The sequence below is a fragment of the Chelonia mydas genome, chromosome 15, assembly GCF_015237465.2.
Source record: "Chelonia mydas isolate rCheMyd1 chromosome 15, rCheMyd1.pri.v2, whole genome shotgun sequence".
In the NCBI taxonomy this organism is placed as follows: Eukaryota; Metazoa; Chordata; order Testudines; family Cheloniidae; genus Chelonia; species Chelonia mydas.
Genome location: NC_057856.1, coordinates 16,446,973 through 16,470,860, shown reverse-complemented (window position 1 = coordinate 16,470,860; position 23,888 = coordinate 16,446,973). Strand labels below are relative to the sequence as shown.

The following is a 23,888-nucleotide window of genomic DNA, read 5'->3' as shown; positions in this document are numbered from 1 at the left end:
GAGTGCTGTGTGACTGCTTTTGCAACTTCCCTTTGCTTTCCTGTCAGAAAGTCATTTTTCTGTGGGGAAGCAAAGAAATCTGCAGGGGGCATGAATTCTGCGCACGTGCACTGGTGCAGAATTCCCCCAGGAGTATATATATTATGGCACAAGCATTAACATAAATATCTCCAAAGGTAACAAGAAATTGGAGTCTTGCTTTTAATGTTCTGTGCGTTTCTTGGGTGATTGTATTTTTATTAATTTAGTTTTACCCAAAAACGTGATTTGGCTGCTTTCAACTTTTGTGATATCACAGAAGGAGAACAGTACTTCTGTCGATTATCAAATATACTGAAATAGGGTTGTTAATTTTCTTCTGCTTAAATTCATAGCTGTTTAAGGCTTTGCTGTGTGTGTTTATAAACTTAAAAATATTGATTGTAAAACAGATTGAAAAGAGTGCTTGGTTAAGGCTTTCTTGAAATAGCCATTTAAATGCAGATTTAAACCTTTTTTTAATAATTAAAGTTGTATTCAAATTTTAAATCCTCTGTGTTATTTACCCAAACAATACAAATAACAATAGTGTGTTAGAATCAAATAGCCCCAAATCCTGTCTCCAGACTGAGCAGCTGTGTTGAAGGAAGAAATCCTCCTCTTGTCCCAAGACTCAGAGCAGCAGTATCCTCTGCCACTATTGTCTTCCCTTGCAGCCTCAGGGCTTCAGTTGCCTCCAGAGGATGAAGAAGGAGCGCGATATCTGTCTGAAAGCATGACTACGGGAATTGGCACTCTCTCCAGCACTGGAGCAATGGTCCAATGCCGCACCGAGCATGGCAGCCTCCATGTACGGTGCTCCGCCAGCACCATCCACGAGCCAGCACCTGTCCTCCTCCACGGCGCCAGTCAAGAAGCTGAGGAAGACTGAGGGGAAGATCTCCTACCTCCCGTAAGGGAAAGGAGAGGGCTGGGGGCGAGCCACAACCTGTGCCGAACACCTCAATATCCCCCTCAGAAAGTTGGGTTGCACTGCTCGACTTGAGCTGGGGCCCATCCCTCACTGCACCTGTGACTCCAGATAGCAGTGCAGGCCCGAGCCAGCTTCAGGTGCCGTCAACGCCAGAAGCCCTTCAAGCAGCTCAGGAGATCCTGATGCTCCCAGTGCCACTCACACTGGCTCCAGCAATACCCCAGTCTCAGAGAAAACCTGCGCTTGAACCTCTCCATGTGCCCCAGCCTCAGTGGCACCATTCCCCATCAGGAGAGATGTCCTGCCATCACTCGCCCACCCGAAACCGTCGTGCCTCAGGACTAGAGAGGCAAGCTCAGTGGAGCTCTCTTCAGTCGCCGCACTGGGGACACCAATCGAGGGACTCGAGGCGTACCTCTTCGGTAGATTGGCACAGACCCTCTGAGGCATGAGCAACCCAGCAAGAACGTCCAGGCCGGCCCTGATTCTCTCCAAGGGTCTGGTACTGATCACAGGACCAACTGAGGATTAGAGATCACAGATCGCTGGGCCATCATTGCCTGTCTCCTAGCAGTAGGTCGCCCTATTTGGGAAGATCCTCCTGACAACCGGCCCATATTAGCTCCCAGTCCTGTTGGACGTCCCGGTACCGGTCGAGTAGCGTGAGGTGTGGATTGCCATGTCTCAGATGCAGATCCGCTGAGCGCCACCGGTCCCGAGATCCTGACCAAGACACGCATATCGCTTGGATAGGTCAGCTTCGGGATGCAGAGACCAGCACCAGTTGGTCAAGAGCCACCGCTCCACTCGATCCTGGTCGCCCAGTACTGACTGCTCCGTTTATACCTCTGGCACGGAGCAAGGCTCCCTGACTGCGGGACAAGCCCAGGTACCTGAGGTGCCGCCTACATCTTCAGCACCGAAACCTGTCCCATGGTACCCGTGGAACCCTTAAGGGTTCACCCAGGCCTCCCGGTTGGTGTCGGGAGCCTCAGAGGGGCCAGCAGCCTCAGTATCCCATCCCCCTCTGGTGCTCGAGGCTTCATTGGGTAAGACCCCACAGGTCCAGGAGGACCAAGGGGAGCAATCTGCTGGACCATCAATGGAAGTAGAGGTACCTGCGGCACCGGCATTAGCCTCGTCGTCGCGAGACGAGGCTATCACAGGGCCCCCTCACCCAGTTCCTCAAGATAACACCAAACTGCACGAGGAACTTTTGAAAAGGGTCACGTCCAATCTGGGGCTTCAGGCAGGGGAACTGGAAGAGCCCTCTGACTTCTTGTTTGATCTCTCTGCTCCTGCCAGGGTGGCTCTACCCCTTCATGAAGGGGTTTCCAAAATCACTAATGCCCTGTGGCAGACCCCCTCTTCCCTGGTCCCGTCTCTAAAAGGGCCAAACACAAGTACTTTGTGCCAACCAAGGGGCACTTATATTCCCACCCTGCCCCCAATTCCCTTGTGGTAGAAGCTGTTAACCACAAGGAGAGGCAGGGACAACCCGGGGCCACCCCCAAAAATAAAGATTCGAGGAGGCTGGATCTCTTTGAGCGTAAGATTTATTCATCTTCTAGCCTTCGGCTGAGAGTGGCAAACCACCAAGCCCTCCTTGGCTGATATGACATTAATATTTGGCAAGCCATGGTCAAGTTCAAAGGGTCACTCCCTGAGGCTTCCAAGAAGGAGTTCCGAGCAATCCTCAATGAGGGCACGACTGTGGCCAGGGCAGCCCTCCAGGCAGCATGGCTTCCACTATCTCCATCCGATGAGCCTCCTGGCTGCTCCTCTCTGGGTTGTTCTCTGAGACTCAGCAGTCAATGGAGGATCTGCCCTTTGACAGCTGGGCCCTATTTGAGGAGCAAATGGACAGCAAGTTTCCTGGCCTCAAGGACTCCCGCACCACTCTAAAGCCCTGGGTCTCTACATCCCAGCCCCGGCGTGTAAGAGGTTCAAATTGCAATAGCCTCAAGGCCAGGGGAGCCAGCCTCGGCAGGACCAGCCCCACAAATGTGCCAAGCGCCATCCGGGCCACCCAACTCCATCCTCTGCCCCGTCGGGCTCGACCTGTGCCAAGCAAGGGGCTAAACAGTCATTTTGAGGGTGTGTCCAAGAGCGACCTACCAGACTATTCCTTGGATCCATCTGTCCCAGTGTTTGCCAACCACCTTTCCCCTTTCCTCCCTGCTTGGACCGCTATAACCTTGGACCAATGGGTCCTCAGCTTGGTGGAGCAGGGTTATACCCTACAGTTTGTTTCTACCCCCCTTCCCGCCCACCTTTCCCATCCCTCTTCAGGGATCCCTCTCATGAGAGTCTCCTCACGCAGGAGGTAAAGGGGTTGCTACAGGTGGGTGCGGTGGAGGAAGTTCCTCTGAGTACAGGAACAAGGGGTTTTATTCCCAGTACTTTTTAAGCCCAAAGGTCAAGGGCGGTCTATGGCCCATCCTGGACCTGCGAGACCTCAACAGGTACCTAAAGTTAAAGTTCTGCATGTTTCCCTGGCTTCTATTATCCCCTCCCTGGATCCGGGAGGCGGGTATTCCACCCTTGACTTGGAGGACACATACTTCCACATAGCGATCTTTCAAGGGCACAGACTCTTCCTCCAGTTTACAATGGGGCCCCAGCACTACCAGTTTGCAGTCCTTCCGTTCGGCCTGGCAACAGCACCGAGAGTGTTTACCAAGTACATGTCAGTGGTAGCAGCTTACTTCATGCACCGAGGTATCCAGATCTACCTGTACCTCGACGACTGGCTCATCAAGGGCAGCTCCAAGTCTCAAGTCCGAAGGGATGTTGCGGTGCTTCAAGCCAAGTGCCACTCTCTGGGCCTACTGGTGAACAACAAAAAGTCGACGTTCGTGCCAGTGCAGAGGATAGAATTCATCGGTGCGGTCCTCGACTCTACCTGCGCCAGAGCGTTCCTGCCACTAGAAAGGTTCCATGCATTGACGAACCTCATCACGGAAGTCTCCGCATTCCCTTTGACCTCAGCCAGGGTCTGTCTGCGCCTGCTGGGTCACATGGCAGCGTGCACTTAGGTGGTCCATCATGCCAGGCTCCGGATGCGGCCCCTGCAACAATGGCTGGGAACGGCCTATTCCCAGTCCTGGGACCCCCTGGAAAAGATCATTACCATTCCCCAGGCAATACTTACCTCGCTGCAACGGTGGACCGACCGCAGGACAGTCCTGGAGGGGGTTGTGTTTGACAAGCCCCCTCACTCCATCGAGTTGGTGTTGTACACCTCTGACCTCGGCTGTGGGGCACATCTCGGCAACCTACAGACACAGGGGATGTGGTCCCTGGAGGAGGCGCGGTTACAAATAAACATCAAAGAGCTCCCAGCAGTCCGGCTGGCATGTGGAGTCTTCCTGCCCCACCTATCAGGCAAGGTGGTATGAGTCCTGACTGACAACACAGCCTCGATGTCCTACATCAACAGGCAAGGGGGAGCGCGCTCGTCGGTCTCTGTCAGGAGGCGCTCTGTCTATGGGACTTCTGTATCAGCCACGAAATCCACCTGGTGTCAGGAATACGCTGACAGACCAGCTCATCAGGGACTTCTCCTCTCACCATGAGTGGTCGCTCTATCCAGAGGTAGGCTGCATGATCCCCCAAAGGTGGGGAACTCCCTGTGGACCTGTTCACTACCAGACAACAGGAAATACCACCAGTTCTGCTCTCGGCAAGGTCTGTGCAAGGGCTCCCTCTCCAATGCCTTCCTCCTGTCCTGGTCAGGGAACCTGATGTATGCATTGCCGCCGATTCCACTCATTGGCAGCGTCCTGGCAAAGATCAAGCGAGACAAAGCGCAGGGTGTCATGGTTGACCCGGCATGGCCTCGCCAACACTGGTTTGGCATGCTCATGATCTTGTTAGCAGCCCACCCTGTCCCCTGCCCAACTGCCCGAACCTGCTGTCACAGGACCACGGTTGGCTCCCACACCCCAACCTAGAGTCCCTCCACCTCTCGGCCTGGATGTTGTATGGCTGAACCCGGAGGAACGGACCTGTTTGGAAGGAGTCCAGCAGGTCTTCCTAGAGAATAGGAAGCCCTCAACCAGACTGACTTATGTGGCCAAATGGACAAGGCTTTCCTGCTGGGCATCCGAGTGTGGCATCTCTCTCTCTCGCATTCTTCCATACAGGCTGTCCTGGACTACCTGCTCCATTTGAGGAACAGGGCCTGGCACACTCTTCCATTAGAGTGCATCTCGTGGCCATCTCCACTTTTCGCCTGCCAATCCAAGGACAGATGGTGTTTTCCCATGACATGATGGTCAGATTCTTGAAAGGGCTCAAGAGACTCTTCCCGCAGGTGCGGGCTCCTGTCCCACAGTGGGATCTTAACTTGGTCCTCTCTAGGCTCACTGTCACGCCCTTTGAGCCGCTGGGTTCCTGCTGTTTTTCCCACCTGTCATGGAAGGTTGTGTTCCTGGTGGTGGTGGTGATGTCGGCGAGACGGGTCTCTGAAATTAAAGTCTTGACCTCAGAACTGCTGTACACCATCTTCTACAAAGACAAGATTCAGCTGCAGCCCCACCCAGCCTTCCTACCAAAGATGGTATCCACCTTCCATATGAACCAGGACATCTTCCTCCTGGTGTTCTGTCCCAAACCACACAAGACCAGTGAAGAGAGGCGTCTTCACATGCTAGACATCCAAAGGGCCCTGGATTTTTATTTAGAACGTACCAAGCCTTTCCATAAATCATCTCAGCTCTTCATCGCTACAGCAGATAGGATGAAGGGCCTTCCGGTGTCCTCACAGAGGATTTCCATTTGGATCACCTCATGCATAAGGACCTGTTGAGACCTGGCAGGGGTTCCGCCGCCACCGATTGTCAGAGTTCACTCGACGAGAACATAGGCATCTTTGGCTTCTTTCCTGGTGCACACCCCTATCCAGGACATCTGTAGAGCCGCAACGTGGTCCTCTGCCCACGCGTTCACGGCGCATTATGCCATCACTCAGCAGGCCAGAGATGACATTGGGATCGGCAGAGTAGTGTTCTAATCGAGACGTCCGTGAACTCCTACCCACCTCCAGGGGTACTGCTTTGGAGTCACGTAATATGAAATGGACATGAGCAAGCACTCAAAGAAGAAAAGACAGTTACCTTTTCTGTAACTGGGGTTCTTTGAGATGTGTTGCTCATGTCCATTCCATGCAGACGCCACTCCAGAGGGTGCCAGAGCTGGTCCCCTATGAATATGCTAAGGGAAAAACTTCCAGTACAGGTGCGTGTGATGAGCACACACACCTAATATGGAATGGACGTAAGCAACAGATCTCGAAGTACACCACTTACAGAAAAGGTAACTGGCTTTTCCTATTGCCCCAACATGCATCCCAAGTCATATTGCACAGCTAGACTCCCCAGATTTTACAGCACTGCCTTTCCCACAGCACTGCAGTGGAACTGCACTAGTTCATTGCAGATAGCATCTTCTGTACCCATGCAGGAAGGGCTAAGATTTGCCCCATAATGACCTTGCCACACTAGGAAGTCAGACCCCTAATTCACTACCATCAGTGCGAGCAATGGTGGATGCTGTTGTGTAGACAAAGGACAAATATTTAACGCAGTGGTGTTCGACCCTATTCAAAATAGGGTCAAGCTATACGGTCATAAAAATTCCTGTGTCCTGTCAGTGCTACAGCTTGCACCAGTGGAGAATTATGGATCTGAATTTTGCCAGTGTAGACTCAGCCAGAGGAAAAAACTATGTGAAATCAGTATGATGATGTACCCCGATACATGACCATCATGTAGCCATAATGTAAGGGATGAGGATGAGGTAATACAAGCATCCACTAGTGAATGTAACAGACACGTTTAACAACAGAAATATAGGAAAAGGAAACAAGGGGAGAAAAGGGAAGATTTTTAAAAATAAAATCAGCCTGCATTAACATCCAGTTGTATTGGAGATGATTGCAAAATAAGGAGGAAATAGCAGAAAGTGGAAGAGGAAGTTCTGTTATATCCCAACAACTTTGTTTCATTCTCTTATAAAACAATGTGTCTGTCTAGATAATGATTCTACAGCTATCAGGCTTCCAAAAGCAACTTAGGTCCTGCTTAGATTTAAGACTCCTTCCCAAATTCCCCCTAGAGAGTGTATTTTAAAAAATCAAAGAGCTTACACCCAGCCTTAATCACTTTATAAGGGTCATGTTTGTACAGCAAAATTGTGACCTGGAGCCTGACCAAATAAACTTGCTTCCCTAATGTCAGGTTCAGGTTTTGGAGCTGCCATCCAAGACGTCAGTCTGTACCTTGAAGCCAGAGGCGGATGCCAAACCAGGCATGGCCATGTGTCTGAAGCTATGGCAGGTAAGGTAACCAGGCCTGCCAATTCTGAAATGTTTTCCCTGTGCTTCATATTATATGGAGCACATAAATCATTCTTCACTCAGGTTTTGATTTATTGTCAAACAATCAAGTAATAAAGGGAGCGGGGAGGGGGAGGCAGATACTTGTGAACATCCCTAGTGAAACTTTCTGAGTTAGCCAAGCCTTAATGGAAGGTACGTGACTTGCAAATGCTTACTGGAGGCTTTGCAACCTTAGAATAGAAGCAAGATTTTTGCCTCAATCAAGAAGAAAATGAGCGTAGTAGACACCAGGCTTTTGATATGGTCTCTCATTATAAAAAAGGGTGATGAGAAGTGATTTGGGTGTTTAAAAAATAGATAGGTTGCACGTATCCAGTAAGAAAATAGGTTATTGAACATTTTTTATTCTAGACATGGCATATGAACAAAGTGTTTATGCCTTGTATTTACGTTGGATGAAAAATAGAAATAAAACAATTATTTTTAAAAGTCTTTGTATTTATAAGGTAGTTATCGTACCCCAGCTGAGGAAAAGAAAGTTTAAGTGATTTGCCCCAAATCTCACAGTGTAGTGGTGGCTGCAGTGGGAATAGAAATCCTGATTCACAGTTCCCTACTTTAACCACTTAGACCACATTCCCTCCCAGTGTTTGTTAGTGCTACATCACTGGGAATTATTTACAAATGATCAAATGCTTGCAACCAGATCCTACCATTGCTCCACACTCAAAATTCCCATTGACTTGCATGGAAGAAGACGCCTTATGAAGCAGATGTGGGAATGGGGCTTTAGTGAGCTAGGGCCCCATCCTGCTTCCCTTGAAATCAAAAAGGAGTTTTGCTACGGACTTCAGCCAAATGAATATGGGCCCGTAGATCTAACCCTAAGGATTCATGTACAATCAGAAATAAATTAAAATGGTACTACTGCATTTTTATTAAGCCAAGTAAGATTTAAAAGGTCTAATAAATGCTCAGCTCAGCGTTTGAGAGAGTGTAGGTTTAATTCATTAATGTTTGTAGAACTATTGGAAGTCCTGGGATGGAAGATACTCTAATTCTTATAATTATTATTTTTGATAGTGAAAATACTTCTCCTTCAGTTTTGCGCTTTCATTAGAAGCGTCCTGATGGGTTATCTCATTGTGAACCTCTACAGTAAAACCATAGACTAAATGAACACCGTTCCATGTGTCCTATCCTCCTGCATGCTAGTTCAGAAATGTTCTGTGAATCAGTGAAATAATACTCCTACTGGGAACAGCTTTACTTAGACACTGAGCTGCAGAGTGGGAGGAAATTGAGGCTTAGGTTAGACTTGTGGTTTAAGAGACATTGGCTTCTCCCTAAGCAATTAAAGAGCAGGCATCAGCATATTTTGCCATGTCGAGGGCAGAGTAAAAATTAAGATATCATTTTACTAAATCTCTATTTATAAATATTGATCCATGATTGAGACCAGTATTTTTTCCCTCACAAAGGAGCATATTCATCAATGCAAATGATACACAGTGATTGTCTGTTGCGCTTCACACCTTCCAGACATTACTAACTGGGTGTGGTAGGATTTGCAAGAGTGAGGATGTCCTCCCTTAAATTTATTTTTTGCACTCCCTGGGAAAGGCACCATCTTGCGTAATGGGACAAACAAAAAAAATTGAACAAGAATAATACATGTAGAAACTGGAAATGCAGAGTTATTGCTTTATATAAACTATAGCAATTATTCCTGCCGAGTTGACAGCGGATCACCTTTTCTTCCTTCCTTGACAATTATCCAAATGCAAAAACAACAAAATGTTCTGCTTAAGAGGAAAAATATAACTTACTTATTAAAAAAAAAATAGTTTCCCCTAAAACCAGAAGATGAAAGCTGAAGATTTTTCTTTAATGAGGCCCATTACTGAAGCAAATAGGTTATTGTGATTTATTGCTTTGTAAGTAAGGGATCAAACCTAGAAATCCAGCTGATTTCAATAACTATATCATAACTTTGCACATATACAAGCATGTGTACTTGTTCAAATATGAAACTTCATGTAATTTGTATTACCCTGTACAAACATTCTCCTCTTCATGCAAAACTTTATTTATTTTTAAATGAGACCAGTTTTGGCTATAGTCAGTTCATAGTGGTTATTTTCACAAACCAAAAAGTTGGAGCCAAATTTTCCTCAAATGCTCAGCACCCAGCAGTTCCTAGTATTCTCAGTGGGAACTGCAGGGTGATGAGCACCTGTAAATATTTGCCCATTAAATTATGAAAAAGACAAAAGGACCTGACAAGCTGGCCCATAGATATCTTGCTTTATTGACTAGTGAAAGTTATCTACATCTTGGAGATAATTGCTCTTGAAGAGTCACGTGCTGGTGGTCATTCATTGTATGAGCTGCTCATAGAGGACAGTTCCAACCAGAGAACGAGCCAAGCCTGGCCTTTGCAGAAGAAAGAGGACTCTGTCATTTAAAGGATGTGGCATCCACAGGATCCCAGCCTTCATTTGGAACCAAGGTCAGCTAGGGAGATCACACACACATGCCTGGGCACTGCCCCTTCATAAGATAGGTGCAGGGGATTTTGCTTTGTTTTCTTGTTTTTACAGGCCACTTTCAGTCCAGTTCTGTGGTTTTGCCAGCCCTGATATTTACTTCAGGATTCCTTCCCACACTGAGTGCTTCCTTAAATTGAAAGAACATATATCTTGGGGCTATGAAGAAAGGATCAGGGCTCTAACTGCTAGCATTCATGAAAGGCCACTTTCTTTCCCTTCGCTTATCAAGGAGAGCTCTTATTAGCAGGACCACCCATTATTTGTTAGTTTAGCTACTCCTAAAATGAATGGTTTAATAACTAGTGTGAGAGTAGTCTGGAAAATTAAGAGAGACGGTGAAGATTTGGCCAGTACAGATTTGTGTCCTGCTAGTGAGTCTCCGGTGATTCGAGAGCGAGCCCATATAGTGACACAGAACAGTAGGTGATAATTCATTCTCTGGAAACTTCTTAGAATTTTATTTTAAAATCAAACACCAAACACAGTAGGCACATAGGATCAACAGAGAGGTGTTTGAAAATAATAAAATATGCTAGCACTGGCATTACTGGGACAAGACATCCCTATACATGCTGGTGTTAAACTTGGGCCTATTCTGGTAGCTTTTCTCCTATTAAAGACATAGTTGGCATTTACACACGCTTGTTTTTCAGTTGCTTTTCATTAGGGATTTGCATCCTAGCTCACATGACCAGTTACTGATTACAGGGTCATTAGCCTTTTGGCTAGTGCAATGATGAATATTTTCCTTAAGTGTGACATGTAATCCAGTAACGTTCCCTTCTTTGAGTTATTTCAGAGGCTTAAATAAATTAGGTGTCTGCCCAGGGTGCCATGCCCTTTGGCTTGTGACATCATTAATCAAAATATCTCTCAATTGGTTACAGTGGGATTCAGACCTCTGTTAACTCTTTGGTAACTAACAAAGAGGTTTTCAAATAGAGGTTTAGCTGTTGAGTCTTAAACAGTGCAATGCATTTGGAGAAATTATCTGTATGCAGGACTCATGGGTGGTTTCACCTTGGCAAAATGGAAGTGGAATCTAATTAGTGGGGTAAATGGACAAAAGTAATCCAAGAGATTATGTGAGATTGGAAAGTGGTATAAAAACCCACTTCTGTGAGAAAATGGAGCATGCATCTTGGTAAAATGTTGAAAATGTACGTTTGGTATTGTATCTTAAATTCGTAAATAACTTTCTGCGAACAAAATGAATTTGGTTCTTATAGCCTGGTAATAACTTGGTTACTATGTGTAAATATTTACTGAAGAGCCCCACTCAAGCTTATGCCATGAACTATCTCACTATGAGATTCTGACATTTTGAGGGTCATGATGTTTGAATCAAGTGGTAAAGAGGAAAATTATTTAGATTTTCAGGGAGGGAAGTAATTATGTGCTACAATGATGGACACTTCAGACATGATTTAACAGTAATTGTTCTGAATTAACATGTACGGAGCACCAGAGGTTGCCTTTAGTAGCAGCCTTCTGGAGCTCTCTGCTCTAACGCTGTTCACTTCAACATGAGGTTTTTTTCGTTACTTTTCTGGGTGCTTGGGCTAAAGCCTGTCTGGGGGATATAAAACTTTTTATTGTTTCTGAACAGCCTGACTTTGGTTCATGTCCTTTTCTTCTGGCTGGCTACGAGGATGGATCAGTGATTCTGTGGAATTTATCAGGGGGGAAAATATTAAGCCGACTTGCTTGCCACCAGGAGCCAGTGATGAGCCTTGACTTTGACTTTGAAAAGACGAAGGGGGTCTCGGGCTCATCTGAGGAGGTGCTTACCGTCTGGAGCCTCGATGAACAGCAGAACTTAAAGGTCAGAATCATCAGCCCCTCTGTGTCATTTGTCCCGCTTTGCACTAACAGTTTGATAGACTAAAAAAATATTTAGTCATGAAGAGGAGTTGTTGCAGATCTCTAACTAATTAATCACAGACTGGTTAGAATGCAGGAGAAGGCTGTCCATGCTGTTAGGCTATCGTTGAAGAAAGGTAGGGATTTTTTTTTTAAACCTTTCATGTTTCTGGTTTTACCAAAGCTGTGTTTAAGCAACCGACACATAGGCCTCCCATTCTGCAAGTCACTATTTTTATACATTTCTTTATCATTACATTATTGTCCAATACTCAGAGCACTTAATAAATGAAATTATTGTAAATCGAAAATTGTTTTCATAAGGATTTTGCTTGAGTGCCTAGAGTTTTCCCTTTACCTTAGGAAAGAGAAACATTTTAAGACAGTTATAAATAAAAGATTAAGGCTAGAATAAGTGATTTACTTGCCCAACTAATATTGAAAATCAATGGGATTTAAGCACTTTTGAAAATTCCATCCTAAAATGTGAAAAAAAGTTACTAATGTCAGTTTAGATACTAGAACACTCCGCTTGCGTAGGATGGCTCCTTTATTAAGATATGGCCTAAGAAACCAGTTGAGCCTAATGACGGTGAATGGCATTGACCATGGCTTAATCTGGACATCATGAGTAAAAGTTGTTTCAGTGCCAAGGGATTGAGTGGTGGAAATTCTAGGATCTGGTATTCTAGTACAGAAGTAGCCAGATGATGGTTGTGGATAAAATTTATGAAAGTGTAAATGAGCCCACAAGGCGTTCTACATTGCCTGAGTATCTCTTCACAACATATGAGTGGAAGGGTCATAGAGAGGGGCCCTTGCAACTCCTGTGTGAAGCAGAGGGGTGCTCTGCACTAATTCCAAATAGACCTGTCTGCAGGGATCCTTTGGTGTAGGGGCCACTGGATCTCCATTTATACTGCCTCCAGGAGGAGGAGCAGCTGCTGTTCAAGCTCCTGGGTTTCCTGCAGCCAGGGCCGGCTCCGAGCACCAGCGTTCCAAGTGGGGGCTTGGAGCGGCAGTGTTTCCACGGCGGCGGCAATTTGGCAGCAGCCCCTCAGTCCCGCCGGCCGCGGCAGGAGTTCGGCGGCAGCCCCTCTGTTCCACCGGCCGCAGAAACACTGCCCGCAGCTTCTCCCTTTTGCTGTCCGCGGCGGCAGGTTTTTTTGACTGCTTGGGGCTGCAAAAACTATAGAGCCGGCCCTACCTGCAGCTTTGTGTTCTCACACTGTAGAGGGAGAAGTGAATTTCATCCTCGGAGGAGTAATTTGTTTTTATTCAATATAGCTATCTTACACTGCATTTTCCTATTGACATTAGTCTGTGATAAATCAAGTAGGAAAGAAAGGGATGTTTCCCTCACAATATCCTCTCAGTTATGTGTTATGAATTAACCTTAATGGGAGACTACAGGTGTGATTTGAGGGGTGAATAAACTCTGAAGTTGTTCACCTGATGGTATTTCAGGTTTGGGGTTTTTTTAATGGGTTGTAGCTCCAAACTTATATTCCCAATAGATACACAGTTGGTTATTGCAGCTTTAACTGACAGTAGTTTTCCTTGGATGAAGTGCTATTTAAGTGCAAAGTATTAAGCCATAAATAACATTTTTCACTTCATGCATAGTGTGAATCCACTAATAAAATAAATAAAATGTGTCTCCCACACGACTGCTAGAAATAGTCAAGGACACAGATTAAGTTTTTTTCCACTGTTGCATTAATAACACAAACCAGATGGGGATTTTTCCTGACATTCCAGGTACCTGAGGTAATGGTAGTATTTGGAAGGCCACTCAGTGGCACACTATTTTTACTCTAAAAAGTTTTAATAACTAAACTTGGTGCATAGCTGTCTGCCTTTGGAGAAATAATGATGCAATGATGGCACTGCTCTGCTGTTTTATGTGGCAGTGTTCCAGTGTGTCAGTGAAAAGACGATGAAGCTAACTAACTACGAGGCTTATCCCCAGGAGGGAAGCTGGCATATTGTCTGGTACCAGTAAGTTGCTGAAGTCATCTGTATTAGTGAATGGCTGGGCTGGTTATGAGGCTTCTGATTTGGACGAGATAGTATAATTAAGGGATAATGTTTGTGGCAGAGGAATACAGAAGGCAATAAACAGCTCTTGCGGGTGATTAATCAGCAAAGCAGAGCTGTGGCATTCAATAATTGCAAAAGCTCTTTACTGCTCATAAACTCCATCTTGTTCTAGTTATATAATGAAAAGGAAGATTCAACAAACCACAATGTAAATCATCAGAAAATTTGTTTTTCTTGTCTCTTTAGGCTTTAAAAGCTCAATGTTCCTGCTGCCTTCTTGGCTAGATGGCTAGAACAAGGGCACGGCTTGAGGGAATACATGTTTACAGGTGGATTATTTAAAAAAAAAAAAAAAAAGTCTCTCCTGAGTGAAAAGGGAGTGGCCGGTCAAAGACTCAGGCCATAGTTGTTAGGATATGTGACTAGCCTTGGCCATGATTGGCTGAAAGCATAGAATCCAGATCTCCTTTGGTTTGATTCTTTTCTTTCTGGATCATGAAATGGTTTTCTACTTTGGAAATTTTTCTGATGTGTTTTTTGGTTATATTCATTACCCATGAGCTTTTAAGGTGGCTCACTCAAATCCCCTGACCACAGCGTCGGGTTACTAATTCCCTGAATGTTTGTCCAGGAGTTTTATCCTGGCTCTCCTCTTGTTCTGGTGGGTCTCTAGCAGATACTATTACTTCCTTACCATTCCTTAACCAAAGAACATTACCATTACAGTCTTCATTGTCAGCTTGTAACTTGCTGTTGACATGTAATTCCAATTATCTTCTCTGGACAGATCTCGTCCATCTCTATTGACAGTACTACTGCAGTTCTCAAAAGTAAGCTTTGGTTAGACCCAGCTTCACAACCTCTGTTACTTAAGCCAGGTCTCCAACACAGACTGCTGCTGGTATAGCTGCGTTGGTCAGGCGTGTGAGAAGGTGTGATCCCTGACGGACATAGAAGTGCCAGCAAAAGCCTCTTGTGTAGACACAGTTATACCAGCAAAATGGTACTTTTCCGGGCAGTGTTTATTTCTCTCAGGGAGCTGAAATAAGCGATACCAGCAGAAATGCAGTTTTGCAAGTATAAAGCACTTTTAGAAGTGCTTTGCTGGTATAGTATAAAAGAGGTTCTAGTGTAGATCTGGCCTTAAGCCTTGTCTGTACTAGAAAGGGTTTGAAGCTATAGCTATAGCGGTATAGATATACTGACAAAGGATCACTGTGGAAAGACGCTTATACCAGCAAAAGAGCTTATATCAATTCCCTGAACTAAAAAACTATGCTAGCAAAAAGAAAAGGAGGACTTGTGGCACCTTAGAGACTAACCAATTTATTTGAGCATAAGCTTTCGTGAGCTACAGCTCACTTCATCGGATGCTGTAGCTCACGAAAGCTTATGCTCAAATAAATTGGTTAGTCTCTAAGGTGCCACAAGTCTCCTTTTCTTTTTGCGAATACAGACTAACACGGCTGCTACTCGGAAGCCTGTCATTATGCTAGCAAAAGGGCTTTTTGCCAGCACAACTGCATCTACACTAGGGCTTTTGCTGGCAAAACCATGTTAATAAGTGGTGAGGTTTTTTCAAACTGCTACTCAACGTAGATATGCTGCCAAAATTTAAGCATAGACCAGGCCTCAGTAACATTTCCAATTTTGCTTTCCTGCCTCCGGTATTCCTTCCATTTGGGTCTACTACCCTTATTCTTTTCTGTTTCAGGACATCTCCATCTCCTGTCTTATTTTGTGTGGTGGATGCAGAAAGTACATGCCAGGTTTTGAATTAACCATTCTCTTAAGGAATTTGCATTAATATATATAATTTAGGTATTGGAGTGCTGCTTAAAAAAATAAACAACAAACTAGTGCTTGGATAGTTATGAGAGTTTAAAAATACTGGAACTTGTTTTGGATCTGATCCTGCAAGGTGCTGGGGTGTCATCAGCTTGATTGCGTATATTCTTTCATAATTTAAATAAGGGATTGATCTAGATTTTAACTACATTAGTAGACTTGTTAGGGAACTAATATGATTTTTAATTGACCTCATTTTGTATATAATGCACCAATTATGTATCATGGAATGCTTTTTGCAGAGGAAAAGTATACACATTGAAGAGCACTTCAGTACAACTTTCCCCTTAGGAAAACAGCTACCACCCACAAGTTTGTGTAAACTATAAATTGAATTATGTTCAGTTCTCTGTGTGTTTTATTTTGTTTTTTACAAGAGAGTTACTTCCCGAAGAGTGTGTTCTCCCTTCAGTTTATGGAGGAATTTATATGTTATCCCCTAGTATAAATGGGAGTTCTTTGTGTGTATGTGTGTGTATATATATGTGTATATATATACATAAAAATTAGAGCACACTGTGTGGTCAGAGTATACCCCCAAAGTCTCTTCCTCTTTTCAGTGTACGTGCTGAAATGTACTAGCTTTCTTATATATTGACACTGCCTAAATAATGATAGTATCTGCACTAAGTGATAATACAATAGTTATTAGTTTGATACTCAGTTTGTCTGTTTTCTATGCACTCGCACACCCCCTCCATAACTGAAACACTTCTTTTTTCCCCTAAGGGCTCAATCCTGCAAAGTGCTCAGTAGCTCATTAGGGATGCTAGCTGCCCTCAACTGTTGCAAAAGCCAAGTTGTGCACCTCACAGGTGTGAGCCCAAAAAATCCTCTAACAACAGCAGTAAAATGCTTCCAAGTTTGAAATCAGTGCCTAGTTCATAATCCCCTTCTCACTATGGGGTGCATCAAAAATCTCCTGAGAATGAGTTCTGGAAATATAGATTTACTGACCTTGTGACCTAATTCTTGGAAGCATTCCTTTCTCAGGGCACTGTGTAGAGTGCCATCACAGCCTATTGGTGGTTCAGGGGACCACATCAGTAGGAACCAGTAGCAGGTAGTTTAATACGAGCCCCAAAACCCTTCATAGGAATACCCCTGAAATCTGGAAACAAGGCTGTGGCTCTAAACTTTGCAGCTCAGGCCCATCTCTAAGAATAACAAGAGTGAGAGCGCAAAGCTGTATAGTCTGACTATTCTCGTTTAAACCAATTTTTCAGTGATGGCAAAGTATAAACCATTTAAATTGCAATAAGTGTACAACGGACACCTTTTTTTTTTTTTTTTTTTTTTTTTTTTTAAAGAGACCAGGCTGAAGGTAGACTCTTGTGGTCTTCTGTCTCTATCTACTGTTATCCTAACTATTGCATCACCCCACGTGTGGTTTAGAAGTTGGGATACCCACTAACAGGCAGATTGATACCTTTGTGTTTGTTGCTTCCTCTAAATTCACAAAGATTTTGTTACCTTGCGCTCACTTTAAATAACTTTAACTTTATCGCTCAGGTTCAGAAAACACACAAACTCATCAATGCTGGGATTGCTGATGTTGCCATCCGCCAGGACAAGAAGATCCTGGCAACAGCAGGGTGGGATCATCGTATCAGGATCTTTGGCTGGAAGAAACTGAAGCCCTTGGCAATACTGGACTACCACACAGCAACTGTCCACTGTGTATCCTTCTCAGATCACAGTAGGCCAAGTGAAAGACTGCTGGCAGCTGGCTCCAAAGACCACCGCATTAGTATCTGGTCAATCTATAATCAAACCTCAGGTGCTCTGCACTGTCCTTTGGAAACTAGAAAGCCGGACTGATAAACCAGAAATTGTTGTGTGATTAAAATCTGGGGATGGGGAAGTATTAAACCACCTGCAGTTTGAGTGCAAGTCCCCAGAAGGACCTGTTCACTACAGAAGATGTTTTGTTGTAGAAGGGAAAGCCAATGCTAGGAAGGGAAGAACGGATAATCATGCATTTAAGGCAAAGGCCTAGCAGAGTTGGATTCTGTTGCATCCTCTCTCACATGCTTCTTTTGGCAAATTGTTTTGATTCTTTGTGCCAGTTTCCTCATCTGTAAAATGGAGATAGGTGCTGTCACTCAGGCATGGTGTGGTCTAGAGTACACTGGTTTCCAAATCATATTGAGATCCTTAATGTACGTAAGTGCAAAGAATCAGTTTTATGTGAACTTGAACCCATTAAACCATCCATAGAAGTTTCTCATGTCAGTTACTTTTTCTTCCCCATAACTGAAAAGCTATCAGACCAACCTTGATTTGTTCACACTTCTGTCAGTTTCTAGCGTAAGCCAACAGCCAAGAATGTGACTAGGGATGGCCTTTGGCATTTATGAATTTCATTATGTCCCCTGTCACCTCAAGCCTTGCAATTAATCATAGAAAGAAAAAGGAATCTTTCCATGCACTGCATTGTAAAGCTATGTAAAGCCTTTTTCAGAGCCAGTGCTAAATCCTTTCCATAGACTGACTAGCAGAAGGATTTAAACTGAGCAATCCAATTAGCGCCCTTCTCCTTGGAGATTTGGGGGGTAAATTTCCAGTATGGTGAGGCAGGGATTTGGCTACACGTCTCCCATTAACATTAATGGGAATAGCATGGATAAAACCTTCTGCACTATCCTGAAAATATACCCTTTAGTTTGTCATCTCCATGGTCGTGGAAGCTGAAATCCATTCCAAAAGTTGATTGTTTTGCTTGAGGCAAGGCACAGTGCTAGCATTCTCCTTTTCAAATATATTTGAGCAGTAACAGTCTGTTCGCAGGCCAGGAGATCTCACCACTTAATTAAGGTTTGCCAGTAAGGTGCACTTATATCTACACCATAAAAGCAATTAACAGTGTGACTGTAAATACAGAGTAATTTAGAAATGCTAGGGGGTTCTTGGCATCAGAAATATTTAGCGTCAGAAAAAAAGTCTGTTCTGCAAAGGGGGATTTGGGGGATACCAGTGCTGTTCTGTGGATGTTTTTTTGAAAATGTTTGTCCCTACCAATTTATGGGGCTGGACATCAAAGGGGAACTGGTCAGAAATGAATTGGACAGCAGCATCAAAAGACGTCAGAACTACATTTCAAAAACCAAACTAGTGTAATGCTGGTGCCAAAGCTAAACATCAAACCAGGGCCTGCTGTGCACCTGTACCGTACATGCAGGGATGATCTTGTTGAAAAAGTGCTTTCTAACATTTCTGTACAGGAAATGTTCCTCAAGTGCCAAGCCCCAGTGTTCTTTCCATTACAGAACATAAAACATACTGCAACAAGGCTTTTACTAATAAAACTCTACAATGTTTAAAGCGGTGTCACACACTGAAATGTGTTCCTGCGCTTCTTTGGTTATTTTTCCCTCGATACTCAGCTCTGTGGAGGTTTAGTCTGCACGTGCGAGTCAGATGAGGCCTGATCCTGAGCGTCTTTGAGCCAATCATTGGGAGTTGCAGATACTCATTACATCTAGACCAGGGGTGGCCAACCTGCGCCTGAGAAGGAGCCACAGTTTAGCTATGTGTATTGCCAAAGAGCCACAGTAATACGTCAGCAGCCCCTCATCAGCTCACCCCACCTGCCAGCAGCCCTGATGATCAGTGCCTCCCCCTCCTCCCCCATGCCTCCAGCAGCATGCAGGGAGGCTGTGGGGGGAGGGGGAGGAGCGAGGGCATGGCAGGCTCAGGGAAGGGGGCAGGAAGGAGCGGGGGACTTGGGGGAAGGGGTGAAGTAGGGGCAGGGACTGTGGCAGAGGCAGGGGTTGAACAGTAACCCGCAACCTGCCGCCACATTGGAAAGTTGGCGCCTGTAGCTCCAGGCCTGGGGTCGGTGCCTGTGCAAGGAACCACATATTAACTTCTGAAGAGCCTCATGTGGCTCTGGAGCCACAGGTTGGCCGCTCCTGATCAAGACGCTATATGCGTATGTGAAATGATCATGCCAGGATTGCTACATATCTTCCACTTCCCATGCAGAAGAGAGGGCCATGGGCTCAGCAGTCTCCATCGCACCATCTTCCTCAGATCCACAAGAAGCCTGACCAAATGGTACAAGGAACCTCACCGAGTTTTCCTCCCCACAAAACAGATGGAAAGAAAGCCACTGTTTCTTATTCTGTTATATTAAATTGCAGTGGTACCCCCTCTGATCTCAGAGACTCACCTAATTTGACAACAGGACACCTCCTGCTGAAGTCACATGTATTAAGGCCCTGCACCTATTGAGATGAATGGCAAAACTCCTACTGACTCCAGTTACACATGATTAAACCCTAAGAGATCACCCTTCTCCAGGAAAGTCCTTGGTTTTGATTGGAGTTTTACCAGATTAAAGATTCAGGGCCAGCCTCATAGTTGCTGCTTGATTTGTTTGTTTACAAATCAGATAAAGAGGGGTTGGGAGTGTTAAGGTGAACACTAAGGCTATCTCTCCACTGCCACTTTCAGCGCTAAAACACCCCCCTGAGCAACAAAAGTTTTGCCAGTATAGACAGCGCTTTATGGCTGGGAGCCCGGTAGAGCTACCACCCCTCAGTCGGGGTGGTTATTTTTTATCACCAGGAGAGCTCTCCCCTCGCGATAAAGCGTGACTATACGGCCCAGGTCACAGTGCTGCCCCGGCCATGCTGTAACGTGGGCAGTGTAGACATACCCCAACTTTTAGGCCCAATTTACTTCTCTCCTCTTTATAATTAATGTTTCCTGTATAGCTGCTGTCACTTGGTTCTTGAGTTGATGAACTCAATGCATGTCAGTGTGTACTGCTTCAAATAGAAAGTGAGTCTTTGTTCAGCTGTGCTAAGATACTCCATCTGCAGTGGACTCTTTAAAAAAAAAATACTTCCAGCTTTTTAAAGAATTCTAGTTGCACTGCTGTCACTGAAACATGCTCGAGTATCTCACAAGCTGATCCAGTACCTCCAGTGGAAATTGTAGGGTGACATGACACCTTAAGCTTATTGAACATTCATTATTCATTAACAGCTCTTTCAAGCCTTCTCCAAGCAAGGATTAATATGCAAATCACTTGCTAATTGAGAGGTTTCAGAGTAGCAGCCGTGTTAGTCTGCATTCACAAAAAGAAAAGGAGGACTTGTGGCACCTTAGAGACTAACCAATTTATTTGAGCATCAGCTTTCGTGAGCTACAGCTCACTGCATCGGATGCATTCAGTGGAAAATAGCGAGGAGATTTATATACACGCAGAACATGAAAAAATGGGTGTTACCATACACACTGTAAGGAGAGTGATCACTTTCCCCCCGTCCCTCACCCCGCCTCTCCGCTCTCCTGCTGGTAATAGCTCATCTTAAGTGATCACTCTCCTTACAGTCTGTATGGTAACACCCATTTTTTCATGTTCTGTGTGTATATAAATCTCCTCACTGTATTTTCCACTGAATGCATCCGATGGAGTGAGCTGTAGCTCACGAAAGCTGATGCTCAAATAAATTGGTTAGTCTCTAAGGTGCCACAAGTCCTCCTTTTCTTTTTGCTAATAGAGAGTATTGTTTGATCTGGGCTTGTAGTTGAATCTCTGTTCACTGACAAATGATAGTACCGGCTGTCTATTTTTCTCTGGCCTTGAAGGCAGCCTTTGTAGTCAGAGTTCACTGTCGATTATAGTTGCAGAGATGCTCAAGGGATTCTTAAAGTAGCCCGATATTTACTATTTACTAGTTCTTTGCAAATATTCTTATGTTCCTTCATGATCAAATTATTACCCTTTGCTGCAGTAGATGTTTATATTTGTTTGACTAGTAGTTTAAAAAAAAAAATCCTGCACAAGAACAAATTAAAAATAAGGAGATAAACACACATCTTTAACCCCACAAACAGATACACACATCAGGGCCTGGAGTGTTACTGACTTTTAAGAGGAGGGAGGACATGTATGTGCAGGACTCGAATTTTGCCTCTTCAAGCTGCACATAGTAATAAGTACTTCATAGGTGAAAGGGTTAATCAGCACTTTACATTAGCAATGATATTTTACTTTCATCATCCTAATAAATTGGGAGGGGGGGGGTTAAATGCATTTTTTAGTTTCCATCTATGTCGCTGGTTCTAGAGAGTTGCTTGGATACATTATCTGACTTAGATACACACACTGACTGCACAATTTCGATCTGGATCACAACTTTCCTGAAATATATGAAGTTATTTACTTCAGGATCAAGACATGAATTTCAGTCTCAGACCTGAACTTTCCCAAATCAAAGGGTTGGTTTGGGCCCATCTCTGTTAATACAGGACTATAAAATGTAGCTACCTGATCACATCTAAGCAACCAGTGTAAAATATTCCCAGAAGAATTAAAATAGCTTATTAAAATGTAATATGATCATGTTTATCCCACTGAAGATTTCAGCTGACTCATTTGCTATCAGGAAGGTTTTGAGTAAAGAACCACCACAAACTGATGGAGTTAGCCCCTGAATCTCACCTGTCAGAGAGGAACAGGACTAGCCTGTACTTGGCCTAAAGGAGTCAAGAGTGAAGGTGATGACAGCTAAATTGTTGCAAAAAGGCTTCCTCCCAAGAAGTGGTGTATCTGTCACTCTGGGGGAGGGGGTGGGAAGCAACCAACATTTATAAGCTAATTGAAATAAATCCCAAACACTAGCATTTGTACAGCAATTACATGGAATATTTATCACCAGTGGAATGAATGCTGACCTCTGACCCTCAGATGTTTCCTGTAAATGAATCCGTTAGTTCCAAGCTCTTCCTCTGCTCTGAATGTGGTGAGCAGGGTGTTGAAGTGGCGATGAGCTAGGGAAGAGGAAGATAGCTGGCCATAGTTATAGCAAAGAGCTAGAAAGAAGTCAGTGAGAGGGCCTGTGAAAAGAGCAAATTGTAAAACCTTCCCTCCTGCACTCTGAAATTGAAATTAGTGATTAGTAATAGTGGCATAAATTACACACCGTGGAGCCCTATTGGGACTATTGCAACTTCTTTTAAAAGGTGCACAGCTTTAAAGTCAATACTGTGTGATGGTTTCTAGTATGTTTTAAATGCATCTTACAAAACTTGATTTTGTCCAATGCTAGCAGACAAAACTACAACTTCATCAACTTTTTCTTCTCTTCGGTGTCCCCAGTAGAGATAAAGAGGTGAAGTGACTCACTAGCGCAGCAGCCAGGCTAATTATCTGAGCAAAATGCAAGAATTACTGAGCCAAAGATCAATGCATTTCCTTATCGAGCACTGTCACTGTGGTGTGAAAATGTGGATCACTGTGTCCTGCCTGGATTAATAGGACAAGATATGTTAACATGACAATATGTGTTTCAGACGAGGTGATATATACAAAGCCTTTAAGCAGTGTGCTACCACGTGAATTATGGAAATGAGCGGTTACGAAATGCAGGGACTTTCTGTTATTCACACACAGTTTGGAAATTCTCGTCTGTGGCCCAGTGCTGGAGGCATTTTTCCAGCTGAGCATGTGTCTTTCCTTTGCCACATGGCAGCATCAATTTGGCCTTTGAGAGCAATTAAATAGTTGTGTACAGCCACAGAGGCGGACACACTCCCCAAACAGCTCACTCCTTCCATTAGTCACACCTGTTAGGCCAATTTCATTGCTGGTGAACCTTCACTGAAACCAGTGCAATTGCACCAGTGACGTAGTTGGCCTATAACTCCAGCACTTTTTTGCAGCATTATAGGTACTGAAAGCATTACAGAAACTGCAGCACAGACATTAAGTGTGACTAAGGCCCCTGAAGGAGCGGTTAAGTGCCTAAGTCAACATTTAGGCACCACTGGCATGCACAAAATCACTGCTCAGCTGCACCAAATCTCTGGGCACCCGTTTCTGCCAGAGGGCATATGCACAGCTGCCTAAGTCCTGACACTGCTGAGCAACTTGGCACCAAGCTCATACCTAAGGCTCAGTGGGATTCACAGACCAGGTGCCTCCTTACCTGTCTGACCTGCAGAGCCCGATTTAAGAGCACACCGCACCCACACAAAAGATGGTGGGGGAGGGATTAAATATTCATTGGAGCAAGGATATGACTCCCCCAGAGTGCCCTCACCACAAGGCTATAAAGTCATTCTTGATATCACTTTCTGGGCTGATGATGCCTGTTTATGCATTTCATGCAAAGTGGACGAGATTCAACAGGAGAGATTGTGAGCAACCCATCCCAGAATAGCCCTGGCAGCCTGTGTTTTAGGGTTGTCAACTGCAGCACTGCTATGGTGCTTGTTTTCGTTTGGTCCCTAAAAATGTTTGCATAATGTTATCGGATACGAGGATTATTTG

The 23,888-nt window shown here is 44.6% G+C and overlaps 1 protein-coding gene across 7 annotated transcripts in view; it reads left to right on the top strand.

The window, feature by feature from the left end:
• GNB1L (G protein subunit beta 1 like) overlaps nucleotides 1-18,944 on the top strand; it is a 57,260-nt gene extending 38,316 nt beyond the window's left edge. For 4 of the 7 annotated variants that reach the window (XM_043529848.1, XM_043529846.1, XM_043529847.1 and 1 more), the window contains 3 exons: nucleotides 7,195-7,293; nucleotides 11,457-11,672; nucleotides 17,114-18,944. In XM_043529848.1, coding sequence (XP_043385783.1) covers nucleotides 7,195-7,293; nucleotides 11,457-11,672; nucleotides 17,114-17,422 — 624 coding nt within the window. In that variant the 3' untranslated portion in view covers nucleotides 17,423-18,944. The remainder of the gene's footprint in view (nucleotides 1-7,194; nucleotides 7,294-11,456; nucleotides 11,673-17,113) is intronic. The other 3 variants (XM_037878669.2, XM_043529849.1, XM_037878668.2) reach the window with 3 other exon arrangements.
• The last annotated feature ends 4,944 nt before the right edge of the window (nucleotides 18,945-23,888 follow it).